We start from the raw sequence: 16,844 nt of genomic DNA on the forward strand, positions 1-16,844 counted from the left end.
TCCATGAATGTACCCTGTTGAGCTGTTTTTGCTTCTTCGCCCTCTGACTGAGCAGAGATATGGAAGAGAGAATGAACACACTGATCACCTGGTGATGATAATTTATAAGCAAGTGGGATGACTTTAGAAACAGCTCTGTGCACATCAGGTGTTTCATTATTTTATTATACATTTTAAAAATATGTACAAAATACTATAAAGTTTTGTTTTGAAATGATAAACTAAAATATTCCAAGTTATGTTATTTTGATACAGAAGGCAGACCTAATGGACGACACAAACACACACACACAAATAAGCTGAACTATTACATGACACAAAAACAGGTTTTAGAAAATTCATACAGATTTTAAAGAGCAGCAGAAATTCAATGTCACTTCTGGTATATGTGTGACCTTTATTGTGACACTTCAACACCCACCCACTGCCTCCTTTGTGGTAAACGTGTCCCAAAATAAAAATATTACACAAGTCATAGTAACTCCAGTCATTTTTTTTTTTTAAACTTCAAACCACAGTTTACTGAATCACCGTCTAATTTTAAACAAACTTCAGCTGCTCATTTACTTGCATCCTCCATTCCTGGGAACAACCTCTCAATGCAGGAAACATGACTCACTATAAATAAATAAATAGTCTTTTTTATTTTTAATGTCTTTGTGGTGTATTGTGAACTGGCTGGCAGGCAAGAAGGGTGCACAAATAGACAAGGTAATATAAGAACTTTGGGTGATTCCTGGATTTATAATGCTATGCATCAGACCTCAGAGTGACACTGCTGAGACTGTCAGACTGATGGGAAACAGCATTGGGGTCAAAAAAGAAAAAAGAAAAAAAAATGACTGGAGTTCTGCATCAAGCTGCATTTTAATAAAAGTTCTGACGGCTTCCTGTAGCTGTACTGCAAAGTTGAGCATCAGTTCATCCAGGGGCGCAAGCATTAATTGTTGTATTTAAGGTCTTAGCCGTGTTGTCGTCTTTAGGTTGGCAATAACCTCGGAGATCACGGAGGTTAAACATGCAGTACAACCTTCGTCTTGTTCCGTCTGACAGCCCTCATGGCTGAAGGCTTCCCGTGGGCTGCCGTGTGATACTGACAGAGCGTCTGTCAGTGGACCGGAGTCACTGCATACCAAACCACTGTTCCTGATCGGCCCACTGAGCCGCCTCACTGTCACTGCCCTCAAGATCGCCGTCCTCCCCGCTGCCTTCCATGTCGTCACCATCCAGCTCCACTGTGGCGTCTGTGGGGCTCTCCTCCTTCTCCATCTTCTGCATGCCTTCTAATGATTTCTGGTCATTGGGATCCAGGCTTAGGACAGAAAACCATACAGTGTTAAATTCATAAAAAATACTTACTAGATTTTATGACAGCATTTTCCCAGGATCAATAATCAGTGTTTACCTTAATGCTATACTGTACTGGTCCATGGCTTCTTGGTAATCATTGACCGCCACCAGGAAATCTCCCAGCATCCTGTGCAGGACACAGTCACTTTGATTGGCCAAGGCGTTCCGCAGGAGAGCGATCCCTTCTTCATATTTCTGTTCCCGGCCTTCAAGCAAGAAAAAAAAAAGCAAAAGCAACAATTTCATCTCATCTGTATGTGAAGCTTCTTTTTCCTCCCTTCAAGTCATTAAACTGTAGATTTATTTATCATTGGGGAAAGGAGGAAAACAGAAATACTTAAGAGTCTTTTTTGCTGTACGTACTGAGGAGCTCAGCCTTCTTGACCACAGCCTTGGTGTAGTCAGGTCTCTGGGCCAGTGCCTTGTCTAAAAGGGTTTTGGCTTTCTCCTGAGTCACTGGGTCTTCAAGACACACTGTGGCGAGGATGGTCAGAGTCTGTGCATTGGCTCCTAAAGTCTTATAGATGTTGTTAGCCATTCCCATAGCCTCACGAATCCCATTGGATGCCAGATAACAGTCAATTAAACCTGGAGTCATTAATACTTTGTTATTGCAAACGAAACAAAAACAATCTGAAGAGCCAAAAAAAGAAAGAAAAAAAAGCTAAAAGTAAGCCTACCTTCATAGCAGTCAAGGCGGCAGGGTGCCAAACGCATGGCCTCTCTGAAATGGATGATGGCTTCCTGAACTCGGCCCATGTTTCTCAGGGCCGCACCCTTCAGCAGCAGTGCCTGAACACTATTGCTGTTCAGCTGGATGGCCTTGGCTCCCAGGTAGAGAGCCCGGGAGTAACGCTTGCTATAAAAACTGTGACATCTGAACACCGCACATTGAAAAGTTTAATGATATAAAACACGGAAATTACATGAGAGAGATTTTGTCTGAGAAAAGTAAGACTACTCACCCAGAGATCACCCACGGTTCAGCGTGCTGATCAGATATATTAAATAATCGACCTCCCAAGACTTCAACATCCTCCAGGTGTCCCTCACGGGCCATCAGGTAGCCATAAACATCCATACCTGAAAAAGCAAACATGTTTCCAAATCTGTCTTTATTAAGGCTACTTAGACTTGTGTGACACACAGATTCTGATATTAAAACTGTCATCAACTACAAAATACATGTGTAAGTCAAAACGTTCTCTCCTGTAACACACCTTTGATGAGGTAAGGGTCCAACATCTGGGCTTGTTCAAATTTGAGAATTGCATTTTTCGTGTCACCTGCTCTGAAATAGACATCTGCCAGGCTCACCAGGAGGTCCACGTTGTCCCGCAAAAGTGATTTCTTTTCCAAAGAGCTGAGAGTGTTTCAGGGAGGAAGTTAAGACTGTCACAAAACACGGCTCGCAATATTCACTCACTGTGTACAAATCATTATTGCTTTGCTCACCAAATGGTATTAATAGCTCTCTGGTTATCCCCTGCATGTATGAAGGCGTACGCTTTGATCCAAACAGACAGCCAGTCAAGGTTGGGGATACTCTGGATCGCATCCATAGTCATGGAAGCCACCTCGGCTCCTTTGACTGACAGAGAAAGAAGACCTAAAGGAAAAACACATTTTTCAATTATTTAAAAGAGATGCTAAATCCAAGCAGAAGGGTTTTTTTGTTTGTTTGTTTTAAAGTGGCATGGACATAGGAGAGCACTGCAGGTACAAACATCTTAGCAGATGAAGTGCTGCTTATGGGATTACAGAGTCTACAGTGAACATGCGTACCAATGATTGCATCCAAGGCAAGAGGGCACTGTCTGAGGACCTCTTTGTAACTCGTCACAGCAGATCGCTCCTGTCCAGCTTTCCTGTACAGGTTAGCTAGCATCATGTTGATCTGAGGCAGGAAGGAATACAAAAGGTAATTACTACACCTTATACAAGTTACTGCACTTGAACTGGTTTCAAAAGGTTAAATAGAGCTTCATACAGTTCCATATCATATGAGCCCCATTTCAACAAAACTGGATGAATAACTTAGGAAAAGTGGAGATCTGAAAACTAGTATCCAACACTGCTTTGGGCCTAAATTTGCCAGAATTCAGGGGTCAGAATCAATGTAGGTAATTTCTGATTTCAATTAATGACTTCTGTTCTTATAACTGATACCCTAGCACAGAGGTTCCCAAAGTGTGGGGCCCAGTATGAAAAGGGAAAAAGAAAAAAAAAAAAAAAAAGAATGCTTGGACACTGCTAGCATAATGGACAGGTTTTTTGACGGGAGATGAAGCGTCGCCAAATATGTTTCCAAACCAACTTCCTTCCATGCCAAAGACTAGAAAATATGGTGAAGCATATCTTCCCTTTGGCTTCACCTGCACAAGTGCCAAGGTAGGTCTCTGCGACAGAATTAGTTTTCCCTGTGTCGGGAGCACGCGCTGGGCTCTCCAAATCCCGGACAAACAGTATCCCACATTCTTGATTTTTAGTTCACAAACGCTTCTTGTAATGACTAACTACTCCTGAAATTTTGGAGATGTTAGCTCTTTATACAGTAAAGTTACAGTGGGATACAAATAATATCAGGCTGATCCCGCCGTAATTTGTTCCCCCACTTCAAATCACGGACAAACAGTATCCCACAGTTGTTTATGTTTCTGAACCCATTTTGCACAGAGAAGCACTTTTTGAAAAATGTATTGATAGCGAGAAGGTTTTTCTTGTAAAACAAAGGGGGGCCCAGCAAAAGAAGTTTGGGAACCACTGCCCTAGAATATCATGAAAACCAACCAACTAACAAATTTTAGCATCAGTGAACCAATTTTCGTAAAGTTTGTTAAGATTTATTTCAGTCGTATTTTGACTGTAGACCAGTCTTTGACTTCAAACTGCAACTGTCACACCATTTCCAATTAACAGATTTCATACTCCTAGTTTTTACTTAGGTGATTTTACTTTAAAACAACTACTGCTGAATTGTTACAAAACCTGAACTTGTAGGTGCATTCATTATTTAGTTCTAAAGCAGCTATTTGAATTCACACAGTTACTAGTCTAATCAGTTACTATAAAAAATAAATACATAAAACTAAAGCATGAGGTAAACAGTGATTGACAGTCACTGTGTTAACAGACTGTACCTTCGGAGTCCTCTGTCTGGATGGTATCCCATCGAGCACTGCAATGGCGTCTTTATCCAGTTTCAGAATGGTGTAGCACTCAGCTATTTTGTACTTTACCTCAATCTCTGAAGGCAAACTCTGAAAGACAACATTCATTGTAGATGAACATTATTCTAACCAGTCATCCTGTTCTCTGGATATACATATGGTGCTGCAGGACATGTAAAAGCATCTTTACATTTAAAGCATTTTAAGCCTTAAATCACTGGAAGGATGAAAGGCTTAGATTTACATTGTGTGAAAGTAAAGTAAAAGAGATTTTAGTGTCGCAAAATTTTTTAAACATTATGTATAACAAAATTTAAAAAAAAATTAAATTAAAAAAAATCACAACTACAGGTAAAGTCACGACTCACATTACCAGAATTTTAGTGGCTGATGAGGATCTACATTACTCCTGTCAAACTTTATCTAATGTAGTTATTAAATGTTTCAGAAAGGCAACCTTTAATTACTACGGAAAAAGTCAAAAATTCGGGAGAGATGTTCAGCATCAGCAAACCTAATGTTCAATTCTGTGTCAAGTCAAGCCAAAGATTTCTATATCAAATTTTAAATAAAGAATAATAAAAAAAACAACAACAGGTGACCAAAATGCTATTATAGATTTCAGTTTGTTTTTGATTACAGGAAATTGTCAAACACACCTGTGCCTGTATGTTAGAAGCAGCTCCACCAGTTGAAGTACGAACTTTTGATGTTTTGCTGAGCACCTTTTTCTGTTGCAGAGCCATGCTGTATTTGCAGGCAGCGTTGCGATACTCTTTGTCATGGAAGATGGCATCAGCATGGTAAACCAGCAGCTGGTACTTCTGAGCCGGCGAGAACAGCTCCCTTCCATTAAAAACACACCAACAATTAAGTGCTCAGACTGAGGAAAACCATTAAAACTGAATGACACACGAAGAAACATCAATGCAAAACTCATAAAAATTGTCCTACATAGCTACAGTTTTTAAGTCAGTCACTCTAAAGTGTCAAAAGTATGAATGGGTAAGACAACGACAAGTTTTCTAATACAATACTAGTTAAATTTCAAGCTATTTCATAGTAGCATTGTTAAGCGCATACGCTTGTAGATGCGACTATATCGTGAAGGAGTACACACACTGTACTGTATATAATTTAAATTGCACTCGCATTTAAACACTATCCAATAATGAGTGGATAATGAAAAGCTTCGGTAGAAATAATAATGTTAGCTGATGTTGACTAGTTAGGTTGGGGCTATCGCTACCACTGGTGTGGAAAAGCAGTCTTCGGGAATTAGACGGTTCCCGCTCAGACACGACTTACGGATTGTTGTTGCTCATCGTCAGCAACAAACTACTCAAAATCCGGACATTAGAGTAAAGGCCTGCTGCAGCCATATCCCGCACATAATCTATTACATTCATTTTGGATTATTTGAAGGGCTCGCTGTAGGTTTCCGGCTCAGGTTAAAAGTTTGGGCTCTGGAACGGCTAATGTTAGCTAGCATCTGACGCATAAGACGTCCAACGGCTGACCTTCCTTCCGCATAGTGCTGCGTTTAAATGCTCTTCAAAAGCTCGTATATTTTCAAAACTTTGAAATAAAAACCTGCCTGTGAAATCTTTGATGTTGAGTAAAATAAGTATTTTATCGACTTTACTTTTATCTTAGGGACGTTAGATGAGAAGTTACATTTTACGAAATATTTTACAGACCAAGGCGTCTTTATTTAATTATTCTAAATTTATCGAATCGCACATGTCGCGATACCTTTGAATGCATCATGTTTGTTTTTGCTGCAGCAGTTTTTAAAATAGTTGGAAATTTTTGTTTCAACTATTGACTTAAACAGTCGTGTTTTATCAAATCACGCTATTTCAAAATTCTGTAATAAAAGTGTATGATATAATTATAATATATTAAAACAGTTTACATTATCGCTAATCTAATATTAAAATATGAGTCAAAAACTCAGGCTTCAGACTACCCTATATGCTAATTTTGAGATAGTGGATGAAATATAATGAAGGTAGCAGTGAGCCCCACTATAATACAAATAAAGATTATTTTGAACTCTTAATGGAGCTGGAAACAAGTATAACAGGTCCTCTTTAATGCACAAGATCAGCTGATACTAGGTTTGGGGGCCCATATGGTGATACACATATTTAGTAAGGATTGTGAGCTTAATATATCATCAGATTTTTTTTTTAGATGTGTACACATGGTAGCTTATTAACTTTCCAGTAGTGGATTTCAAAATATTATTTGAAATCCACACATATGGTTTTCATATGTGCCTGTTTTCAGTGAAATCAAGTTTAATAGCAGGAAATCCATCTCTGCCATCTTTTTCTAGTAACCTATATTGACAACAGCATAATAAAACTGGAAATTTTGTTTTTGGTGTGCTACCCCAATATTTTAGTGGTCCCCATATGGCTACCCTTTTAAAAATATTCTGAAGTGCCCCTGCTTAAGAGTTGTCTATAAAGATACGACTTGAATAAGCATTGTTACTTGGGTGAACTCAGGTAAACTGGGACACCTTTGGTGTTGTGTTGAGGTGATGTTTTACATTATAATTGTTCAGGCACTGCACTTGTTTGTGTGATCACGTGTTGAGTGTAAAAAGGGCAAGTGAAAGGACAACATGAAACAGAGATAACTGGGTGAATTTTAAGATAATTTTAATTGAACATAACAATGTAACGTTGCATTTCAGTTGCATTAAACTGCCAAATGTTACTTGCTGAAAGATGCTCATACCTAATTTTGCTGACTTAATCCAGGCAATGAGCCGCCACTACGTCTAAATGATGCTCATCAAAAAAAAAGTTTGCACATCGGTTCCCCCAACCAATATTTAGGTTGGACTGAGACTGCCAAAACCACAACCTAATAGACTTCAGTAAGGCTACAAACCACACAACAATAACGATAATAAACTGTACAATAAACAACAATCAATCAGTGTAAATAATCACAAAAAGGTGTCTGTGGCTATTTGAAAAGAGAAAACACTCACTAACAATCATAGTCTCCCTGAGAACTGACATCAGATGGGGAATCCAAATGGTGATTTGGTCGGGGGTGGGGTTGGTACACATTTATGAGCCAGTGGACACTCTTTCAATGATGAGGATGTACACATCCTGGACAGGGAGGAACACTTGAGTGGAAGTCAAGAAGGCCATTTACGTGAAAAGAGAAAGACCATCTCTGAACTGAGGAGGGGGCCTAAAGGGTACTTTCACCATCTTACAATGCTGTGATTGCAGCCATTCCCCAACTCTCTGCGAATGGTACTTATGGCTATTAATCAATGGGCTTCAATCAATGGTCATGACAATTTGCATATTAATGATCAAGGAATTGACCTCACAGCCCATTGTTCATTCCGTGGGCTGGTTTCAGTCATTGTGCAACTGTAGTGTTTATAAGGTTCGGGAATCCTGCAGTCAACTGAGACAGAAGAAGTGGATGGATGACGAAACGTTTCTCCCACTGAAAACGCTAAGTCCAGATGAACAGAATCGACCTTCTGCGACATTTACCAGTCTCATTACGCTACAGTCTTATTGAATCAACTCTACACATCTCTCCACGAACGCATTGGCGAATTTTGAATTTTGATTTCGCTGCAGTACAAGACTGATACAGTTTTCCAGTTTGTTGCTTGTTGATTTGTCTTGATCAAATGTTGCTTTGAAGCCACGCATAAACACAGTCGACCGCAGGCGCGCATGCGTACAGCTCAGGCTTGTGTCAAAACACAGAGGGAAATCAGCAGCAGGCACGGGCAGTACTAAGATCTTAGCTCGGTTTGTTCGGGTTTAGCTCTTCTCTTCGTAAAGTGTTTGTCTACACGGAGTGCTTTTTTTCAACTGCGCGGGCATACCATGACCGAACAATCAGCATTGCTTCTTCGAAAACAACTGGCAGGTAATAATAATGTAAAACTAAGCAAATAGAGCCGACATAAAGGCTCTATACCTTAGCAGCTAACGTTAGCTTTTTTGTGGCTTGGCAAAGCTGTGTTTACGCAATAGAAGTAAGCTCAGAAAGGTAGCCGAACAGCATAATGGGTTCCTTTATCAGTCTAGCTGAGTGTGTGGCTAAGCAGCTTTGAATAGCTTACCTGTGTTGTGAATAAATACATAATTTTGAAGTATACTGAGCTCAAAAACACCTCAAACAACACATTGCAGGACCAGTCTAGCTAGCATTTGCTAGCAAGTTGGGCATTAGTTAGCTAACGGAACAAAGGAATAATCAACCAGACACTCATCTGCTCTAAACACTTTAGCATTGTTAATGGTAGCGCTGTGCACCGCAAGGATTTCATAGATCTATATACCAATACATTAGTAACCGCTTGATTGAAATTACAAATCCATAATATAGCCATTTAAGATACAATCTAACGTTTCTGATATCAAATATGGCCCAGAGTCTAACGCGGGAGGCAATCTATATTAGTATTCAAGCCCTCAATGCTGAAACTCTTATCGTTCTCCTTTTGAAGTCTTTGCAGAGACATAGTTGATTTTATTGCTGTTGTGCCCTGTAAATGACACATGGATCTCACGAGTCTTTAAAACCCGTGGTATAAAGTTTGGTTTGCAGCTGCGTGACTGTCCAGTTCCTTCAGTTCTCATCTTTTAAAAGTAAACCAATACCTCAGTCAACACTTTGCTATATGAGGTGCAGCTTTTCATTTAATGACTTTAATGCTGTAATTCAATTATAATTTACCCGATAGGATAGGGTAAAAGAACTTAATGCAGCATTCAAGATCAGGTGATGAAATCTGTCGTGGATCACTAAAAAACAACATCGTGCAGTCTTAATCATGTAAATTATATTAATTCAGTGTTAATACACTGCAGTCAAACTGGTCCATTTAGCTAAAGTAACACATTTTGTGAGTTCAGTTTCAGCACATGACAAACACAAGTGCTATGTATGTTTGTATATAGCATGCCGTATTAACATGACAGCATCCAGTTACACAAGTGATTTGGGATTTTGCACCAGCTGACCATCACATACAAATATTAGTTACTCTGTGTGTGGGGAATGAATCATTGACAGTGTTTGATGCAGTTTTTCTTTTCAAGTCAGTGATTCATATCAGCAATCTTCATTATTTTTGGACATCACGATTAGATTCTGTAAACAGGTTGTTCAAATGAAAATTTATGGATTTTCAGTTTTTGCTCAACTGCGAAGTAAAGGTTCATCTATTGTCTTCCCATAGTTCCCATGTTTGTATTCATTTTATTTGTTTAGCCATATTAGGGCCATATTATCACCTCTCAATGACATAACACAGAGCTAAGAGTTATTAAACCCCCCCCCCCAAAAAAAGCCAAAGACAACTGTCTTAAACGGAGCATTTAAATCAGTGTGAACCCTTGTACATATGCTGACATAATTTGGTCATCTTTATTATGAATATATATTATATATGACATCAAATGAGGAAAACCACAGGTCAGTGGTCAAGTAATTATTCCTGTTATATTTTTCGAAGACTTCATCAAGTCCTTTCTGTGGGCTGTATGTGTTGTTGGTGCATTGTATTGTAGATTTTCTGTGGACGTCCACGCTGTTACAAAAAATTGGCAGGACTCTAGCATGCTTACAGACACAAAGTATAATTAAGGCTTTAAAATGAATGGATGTGGAAAGTAATTTTTCTGTTTCTTCAGTCCTTAGCAACAGACTGCTCCCATGGAACCAGAGTGTAAGATTGATCTATTTCCTATAAGACCAAGGTTAAAAGAGTGCTTCAAGCACATGCCATATTGAAAAACTGAGATATTCATCGTGATGCCTTGTGTGGGTCGGTTTCTCAGTGGCTCGGGAAAATTCAGTTAGCTCAGTTGAGTGTATATAGTACTTGTTGCTGATTCATTTTTAGTCACCTGCTCTTTGTGAATTCACAGATGTCAGATACTTCCCACAGTGAAGTGTGTCAGCATCAGTAAACAAAACATGGGTAAAGAGCTTGCGGTTTACATGATATCCACCAAATCAGTGTCTGGGACTCCAACACAGATTTATTTTCCTCTGAAATTATGTGCCATGAGTTTGTCATAATAGTTTATTTCTGCTGGGTTTTATTTACTCAAGTTTGTTGACCTAAGTGAAAAACCAGAGCTTGGTTACCTTGTCAGCTGCATCATGTCAGCTTATGTTTTCTATTAAGCTGCTACCGCTTTTTTACCCCCAGTCTCTTTTACTTGTGTACTGTTGATGTCAGCTTAACTGATTGTTATGATACCAAAATTCTGAATATCCAGAGATACTTTTATAACACGTAGTAAGAGTAGGGGTCTGTCAACAAAATATGTTAACACCGTGGATGTTGACTTCTCTTCTATTTCTAGTGATAGGCCTTTCTGTACTACAGTTCTGTTTTCACTTTGCTACTGAATAAAATACACGTTGTGCCTCTGTTTTTCCCAGAGCTCAATAAGAACCCCGTGGAGGGCTTTTCAGCTGGTCTGATAGATGATGATGACATATATAAATGGGAAGTTGTGATCATTGGTCCACAAGATACCCTTTTGTAAGTAAGGTCTTTGGTTGACATATTCAGAAACACAAAGGATGATTTAATTCAGTCATTTGACAAGTGTTTGTCCTTTTTCCCCCTGTATTTCTCACTGCAGTGAAGGAGGGTTTTTCAAAGCATACCTAACCTTTCCCTATGATTATCCACTACGGCCGCCGAAGATGAGGTTCATAACTGAAATCTGGCACCCAAACGGTAAACCCACTTCTTACCCTTTGATCCTTTTACTCACATAGTCTTCTTTGCCATCACTTGATCCCTGCATATAAATAGATTTATAAACTCTGTTTTACTGAACAGATCCGTGCGACTGACTTGAAAGTGTAATCAAAAAATGTGTGAAATTCGTCTCCACAGTTGCAAAGAACGGCGATGTTTGCATCTCAATTCTGCATGAGCCAGGAGAAGATAAGTTTGGTTATGAAAAGCCCGAAGAACGCTGGCTTCCGATCCACACGGTAGAGACAATCATGATTAGTGTTATCTCCATGCTCGCAGACCCCAACAGCGACTCACCAGCTAATGTGGATGCTGCGGTGAGTTATTTATGTCATTCTTCAAATGCTGGAAGTCCCACCTTTTTATTTGAGCAGCTTAGGTAATTTGAGAAAGTGTGAGTAAAAGAATCTGGTTCTCCTTTCCTACAGAAAGAGTGGAGGGAGGACCCTAATGGAGAATTTAAGAGGAAGGTGGCTCGCTGTGTAAGAAAAAGTCAAGAGATGGCATACGATTAGGAGTCAGCTGTAAATTCCAGGGTAAGCAAACTGACCTGCTGAGTAAGATTTGCATGGAATACCTTGCTTCTGTAAGTAATAACTTCATTCTTTATTGCAGTTAAAGGAAATGCCTTCAGAGGGAAAGATTCAGCAAAAGGCTTTTGCACCCCTTGTTTTGCCAGTCAAAGGAGTTGGTTGGCTTCAACCACGTTTTTGTGAACGGTTGTCATTTTCCGCCAGACGAACCAATTTGAGAAACCTACCAGCAAAATTATCCTGTTTCTTACCTGGAATTGTATATTTAATTTAATTTATTTTGAGAAAAAATAATGATGTAAAATATGTCACTACTGTAAATTAACTTCCTTTTTTTATCTGCTGCTGAACAGTTTCTACTTTATACCAGGTTTCTTATGCAATTTAGTGGTCAAGATTGTGTAAAACAAAATGAAAGCCTGTTGTCATTAGGTCATCACTTGTCCTCCCTGCTTCATACTGAGATAGATTAACGACAGCCCAACATCAGCTCTGTCCGTAGATGCGATTATTTTGTCATTGAATCACCGTTGCCTTTCGTCGGCTTCACAGTTCGCCCCGTCTCGTTCAGAGGGACAGGTTGAGAACTTTTTATGGTATTCACATTTTCTGAGAAAAAGCCTTCTGTTAGCATTTTCTTCAAGTGTCAGTACATGTAAGAGTTTCAAAACCATGACTCTCAACCTGCATGATCCCCTCAAACAGCTCTGTTATGTATCGTTTTAAGCTATGGATGCAAATGGAACGGCTTACGCAGCACCTTGAGAGTTATTGTTTTATTATTTTTAGACTCAGACAAGCATAGCTAATGGTAACAGGAGGTTGGTGCCAACTTCTCAGGATCAAACTTTAGTGGGATCTCGATTAGCAATCAGTAAGATAAACTTAATGCTCCGCCGTCAACAAAGAAGTCTGATAATGATCACTTAGTTGAAGTTATTGAAAATCACGGACAAGCAAATCCAGACTGTGAAAATAGCCTAAGCTGTGATTATTCTGCATGTGGACTGATTAACTGGCATCTGCGCTTACCTCAATTTAAACGGATAGCATATTTGACCAGGTTTATGGTTGAGTTCTTAATCTGTTGGGGAATACGGGGGATTTTAAAGGCTCCTTAGTAGAGTTAGGCTAGTTATTCTTACCTTGTTTTGTCGTGGCACATTTGGCTTCCAATTAGTGCTTCATATTCACTCGCGGGCTTAGACTCTTCAGGACTTTGGCTAGTTTGTGGGATAGTGCTCTTCTGTGAACATCTTGAGTTCTGATCGGTACATACTTCATTAGAATTTATCACCTTCACTCGATTACTAAATCTGGGTTGTGATCCTTCACAGAGACTTAACTCGCCGCTTAGTAAAGTGTAAGCAAGTGGGGGCTGAAGGCGATCCCCCATTTAGGCTTTATTTTAAAAAAACACTAAAAGGTTGTGTTTGGGTGGAGTCTGGAAACCACTGGCTTTTGTTCACCTCATTGATGATGTTGTTGCTGAATATTAAGCCATGATGACGTGAACTCTGTATAACGTATTGATCTGTGACTGACACTGAAACATAGCTATAACCATCTTTTGGCGCATGCAATCAGGTTTGAGGGAGTTGGGGTGAGTTTCAGTAGGATACCATTGGTAGTGCATTCTGGGTGAATGTGATGTGTACAGTTGGTAGATTTCTGTAGACTTGATTATCACATAACTGCTGTTGACATTACCTTTTAAAGTCAGAATTTTCTAACCTACCATGACCTCCTCTGACCGGTGTTCACTGTATTTGCACAGATTCGGTGCGTTTGAAATGTCATTAAGCAATACGCTCTGAAAATGGTGTGTCCAGGTAATCCACCCTAACGCCATTCTTTTTGTTTTTGTTTATTTTTTGTTTGTTTTTCATTTTTGTTGTTGTTTTTTTCCCCATTTTGTGTCAATGCAATGTATATTGGACATGATGCTCAATAAAGTGTGTAAACAGAGTGCTTTGTAATGTTGTGTTTTACATTTTTCATGAGGACACACTCTGGGTTCAAGTATATTAGACCTCTGCTCTGTAATTGGAACCCAGTGGGAACTCTCGCGTTTCAGGGCTGGCTTCGTTACACAATAATAGGCTCTGCTGGCTGCAACATGTGCCGAGCGGACAAAGATGCCAGCAACCTCTCCGATATAGGACAGGAAATACTGCTGTGTGTATAACTGAGGATGAGGAAGCGGGTTACATTTGCTGAGAACCTGAAAAAAGAAAACTTGTTCAGAAATGGAAGTGGTCACATGAGGTAACGCTTACACGGAGGTCCTGACATCCTCGGTGAATTAACATAACTGATGGATTTATGAAGTTTCACAGTGAGACTTGTAATTTGTTGTTTTTAGATCTGCAGGCCCTAAGAGGAGATGCACGGGTGGTGAGTTAGATTTTTCTTATTTACCAGCTGGACATGAACCTTTTGTTAGCGATTTTTTTAAAAATTATTATTATTATTTTATTAAATGTTTAATAGAGAGTGCATAAATCAGAGGTTTGTATGTAGTTGATGAGCTGCCAACATAGCTTCTAACATCCAGATGCCATAAACATCTGGATGTAATTTAATGCTGTTGAACTACTTGTGGTAATTTTGTTCTTTTAATGTCATTTTTCTCACTTTTGTTTTCATCCGTTCATCCATTTGACATTTCATCTTTTAGCTTGGCTAAAATGTTTTACACTTTATCCACAAATTTAGCCTAACCAACATTTGTTAATTAACTTTAAACCTTTAATTTTTGCTATTTGTCCTGTTCAAAAATAGTTTTTACAATTTATCCTTAACTTACTAGTGTTAGACTAGTTTGTTCATTTCTTTTAACACCGCTTATCTCTTTGCTTTCTAACTTTTGGTTTTTGTGCCTTTTAATAAAGTGACACTTTAGTTAAACCTCTTAAATCAGCCATATCTTGATTACAGTAGATTTTAAATTAAACTGGAATATTTACAAAAAAACGTGTCATTGTCCAAATACATGTATACATCAGTCAAACACAGTATTAAACCCACTAAAAGAAATAACATTTCGATGGCACATGTCATGGCATACAGTCATGAAGAGCTTTCACAGGACGTGTAATGGGGGTGTACTGTGAAAACCCACGATTCAATAGCTTGCTCCTTTAGGAGCAGTAACCCGAAGTCATGATTTCTGTAGGATTTAAGTGTCCCATATCATTGTGGAGGAATTTTACAGCTTCTCTGCACTCTTTACGACTTTGCTTTAGTTCATTGAGATTTGTGGGGATCTCACCATATCATCTCAGTCAGTTTAAGGTCTGGACTTTGACTATTTTGTCACATGCTTGGGATCACAAGCCTGTTTCAGGACTCCAGCCAATCTTAAGCTGCCTGACAGATGGCTTCATATTTGACTTTATAATACCATTGTGTACAGAGGACTTCAGACAATTTCCTGTCATAAACACAGCATTTTTTCCTGACATGTTGCTTTTTGGTAGGCTTTGAATGTCTACCTGGTCAGCAGGTGAGAGAAATCTACAGAGGACAACACACAAAGATGCCTGCAGGCGGCCAACACTTGAAAACGATACATCCTCCAAAATCTATGATGTCTGCCCCTTTCTTACAGGTAACCTCACAAAGCTGGAACAGGTAGCTTTTGGGTTTGGTTTTTTTTTTGTTTTTTTTTTGACCATCAAGGGCTAAAGAACCTCTCCAGGGGAAAAAATATGGTGTTTTTTCTTTTTGCGATCCTTTACTACATGTCGTTCACTATGCTCACTCTCCCTCCACCTCTTTCCTATCTATCAGTGTTGCACTTTCGAAAAAAGGTTAAAACTGCCCCTAAAATGATATTTATTACTATATGTTAGTTGTGAGTTTTTCTAAAGTAACAAACCTAAGAAACTAAACTGATAAATTTAAATCCACCGAGAACTTGACTCATTTGACAGTAGTGACAGATTTTTATTAGCTGTTTGATAGTTTCTTCAATTGAAAGGCCAGCTAGTTTCTTTAGCAGAGCAGGCACAGGTGAAGATATGACCTGAGCTGACAACAAGTAATATTTGCTGGAAAGCTTTTGTTGCAATACAGTATCATCTTAATATGTTTTACATTGTGTTCCTTTTTACAGAAAAGCACTGGGGTTAGGGTTAGAGCACACACACCTAAAACACACATTGCTGCAGTGGGGACAGCCACTCTCCCTCCCTCCATGTAACGGGAGAACTAGTGAGTGAGTGGGGTCTGGTTTGCTTTTAGCTGCAGAGGGAGCATGGTGGCAGAATGCAGGCATGCGATGGAGGGCTAAAACCCACATACAAAGTGAAGTAAAAGTTACCAGTTTTTAAGGCACAAAGAGTGTTTTCTAAATATGTAATCCCTGGTGAATAGAAGTCATTCTGTACGGGTTTAATTCATGCCAGGAGAGGAACTTGATTTTCTCATTTAAAGCATATTTAAGGCATCTCGTATATATAACGACCTTACTGTCCTTCTGCCATGTGTAATCACATCTGTTCTTGTCTCAGGAGCCAGCTTTTACAGGAGGACGCACACCCTACCTCTACAGTATAGCAAGCATCTACAGTACAGAGCACATGAGACTGCAAATGAAGCAGCACTATCTCAATGTCCTGCACGCATGCATTCAGTCAGGTCTGTATCTGAATTCATTCTGAATGCAGTGAAAGTTTGTCTCACACATAAACTGACCAGCACAGTCCAACGCATCCTGTGTTTTGGATCGCCCAGGTCATGATGAGACCTGCAGGAGAATGCATGGAGATCATCATTGCAAAGAAAAGAGCATGTTTAAAACTGATCCAGAGAAGAGCAATGCAGCAGCAAATAAGCAACAGAGGCAAAGGAGAAGCAGCGACAGAGCTTATTCTGATGTCACACTTCCAAAAATAGTCAACAGATGATATATATGTATTTATTATGATTTATAAATAGGTTGTTGTAGGAAAAGTCTTACATTCATACACATGCTAATATCCAAAATACATCAAT

The 16,844-nt window shown here is 39.2% G+C and overlaps 2 protein-coding genes across 2 annotated transcripts; one reads left to right on the forward strand and one right to left on the reverse strand.

The window, feature by feature from the left end:
* Window positions 1-144: 144 nt before the first annotated feature.
* Window positions 145-6,042, reverse strand: anapc7 (anaphase promoting complex subunit 7). The gene is made up of 11 exons (XM_085293509.1): window positions 5,829-6,042; window positions 5,180-5,366; window positions 4,491-4,610; window positions 3,136-3,247; window positions 2,806-2,959; window positions 2,571-2,713; window positions 2,316-2,433; window positions 2,031-2,227; window positions 1,714-1,938; window positions 1,406-1,556; window positions 145-1,312 (listed from the first exon to the last, which is right to left on the reverse strand). The coding sequence occupies exons 1-11, from the start codon at window positions 5,927-5,929 to the stop codon at window positions 1,123-1,125; spliced, it is 1,698 nt and encodes a 565-aa protein (XP_085149635.1). The 5' UTR covers window positions 5,930-6,042; the 3' UTR covers window positions 145-1,122.
* Window positions 6,043-8,262: 2,220 nt separating this feature from the next.
* On the forward strand, window positions 8,263-13,811 carry LOC146562022 (ubiquitin-conjugating enzyme E2 G1-like). The gene is made up of 6 exons (XM_085293510.1): window positions 8,263-8,450; window positions 10,983-11,085; window positions 11,189-11,286; window positions 11,449-11,627; window positions 11,739-11,846; window positions 11,926-13,811. The coding sequence occupies exons 1-5, from the start codon at window positions 8,408-8,410 to the stop codon at window positions 11,823-11,825; spliced, it is 510 nt and encodes a 169-aa protein (XP_085149636.1). The 5' UTR covers window positions 8,263-8,407; the 3' UTR covers window positions 11,826-11,846; window positions 11,926-13,811.
* The last annotated feature ends 3,033 nt before the right edge of the window (window positions 13,812-16,844 follow it).

Source organism: Mchenga conophoros, linkage group LG12, assembly GCF_057382185.1.
Source record: "Mchenga conophoros isolate Kocher_MC1m ecotype Shallow Benthic linkage group LG12, M_conophoros_male_GT1.1, whole genome shotgun sequence".
NCBI classification, from domain to species: Eukaryota; Metazoa; Chordata; class Actinopteri; order Cichliformes; family Cichlidae; genus Mchenga; species Mchenga conophoros.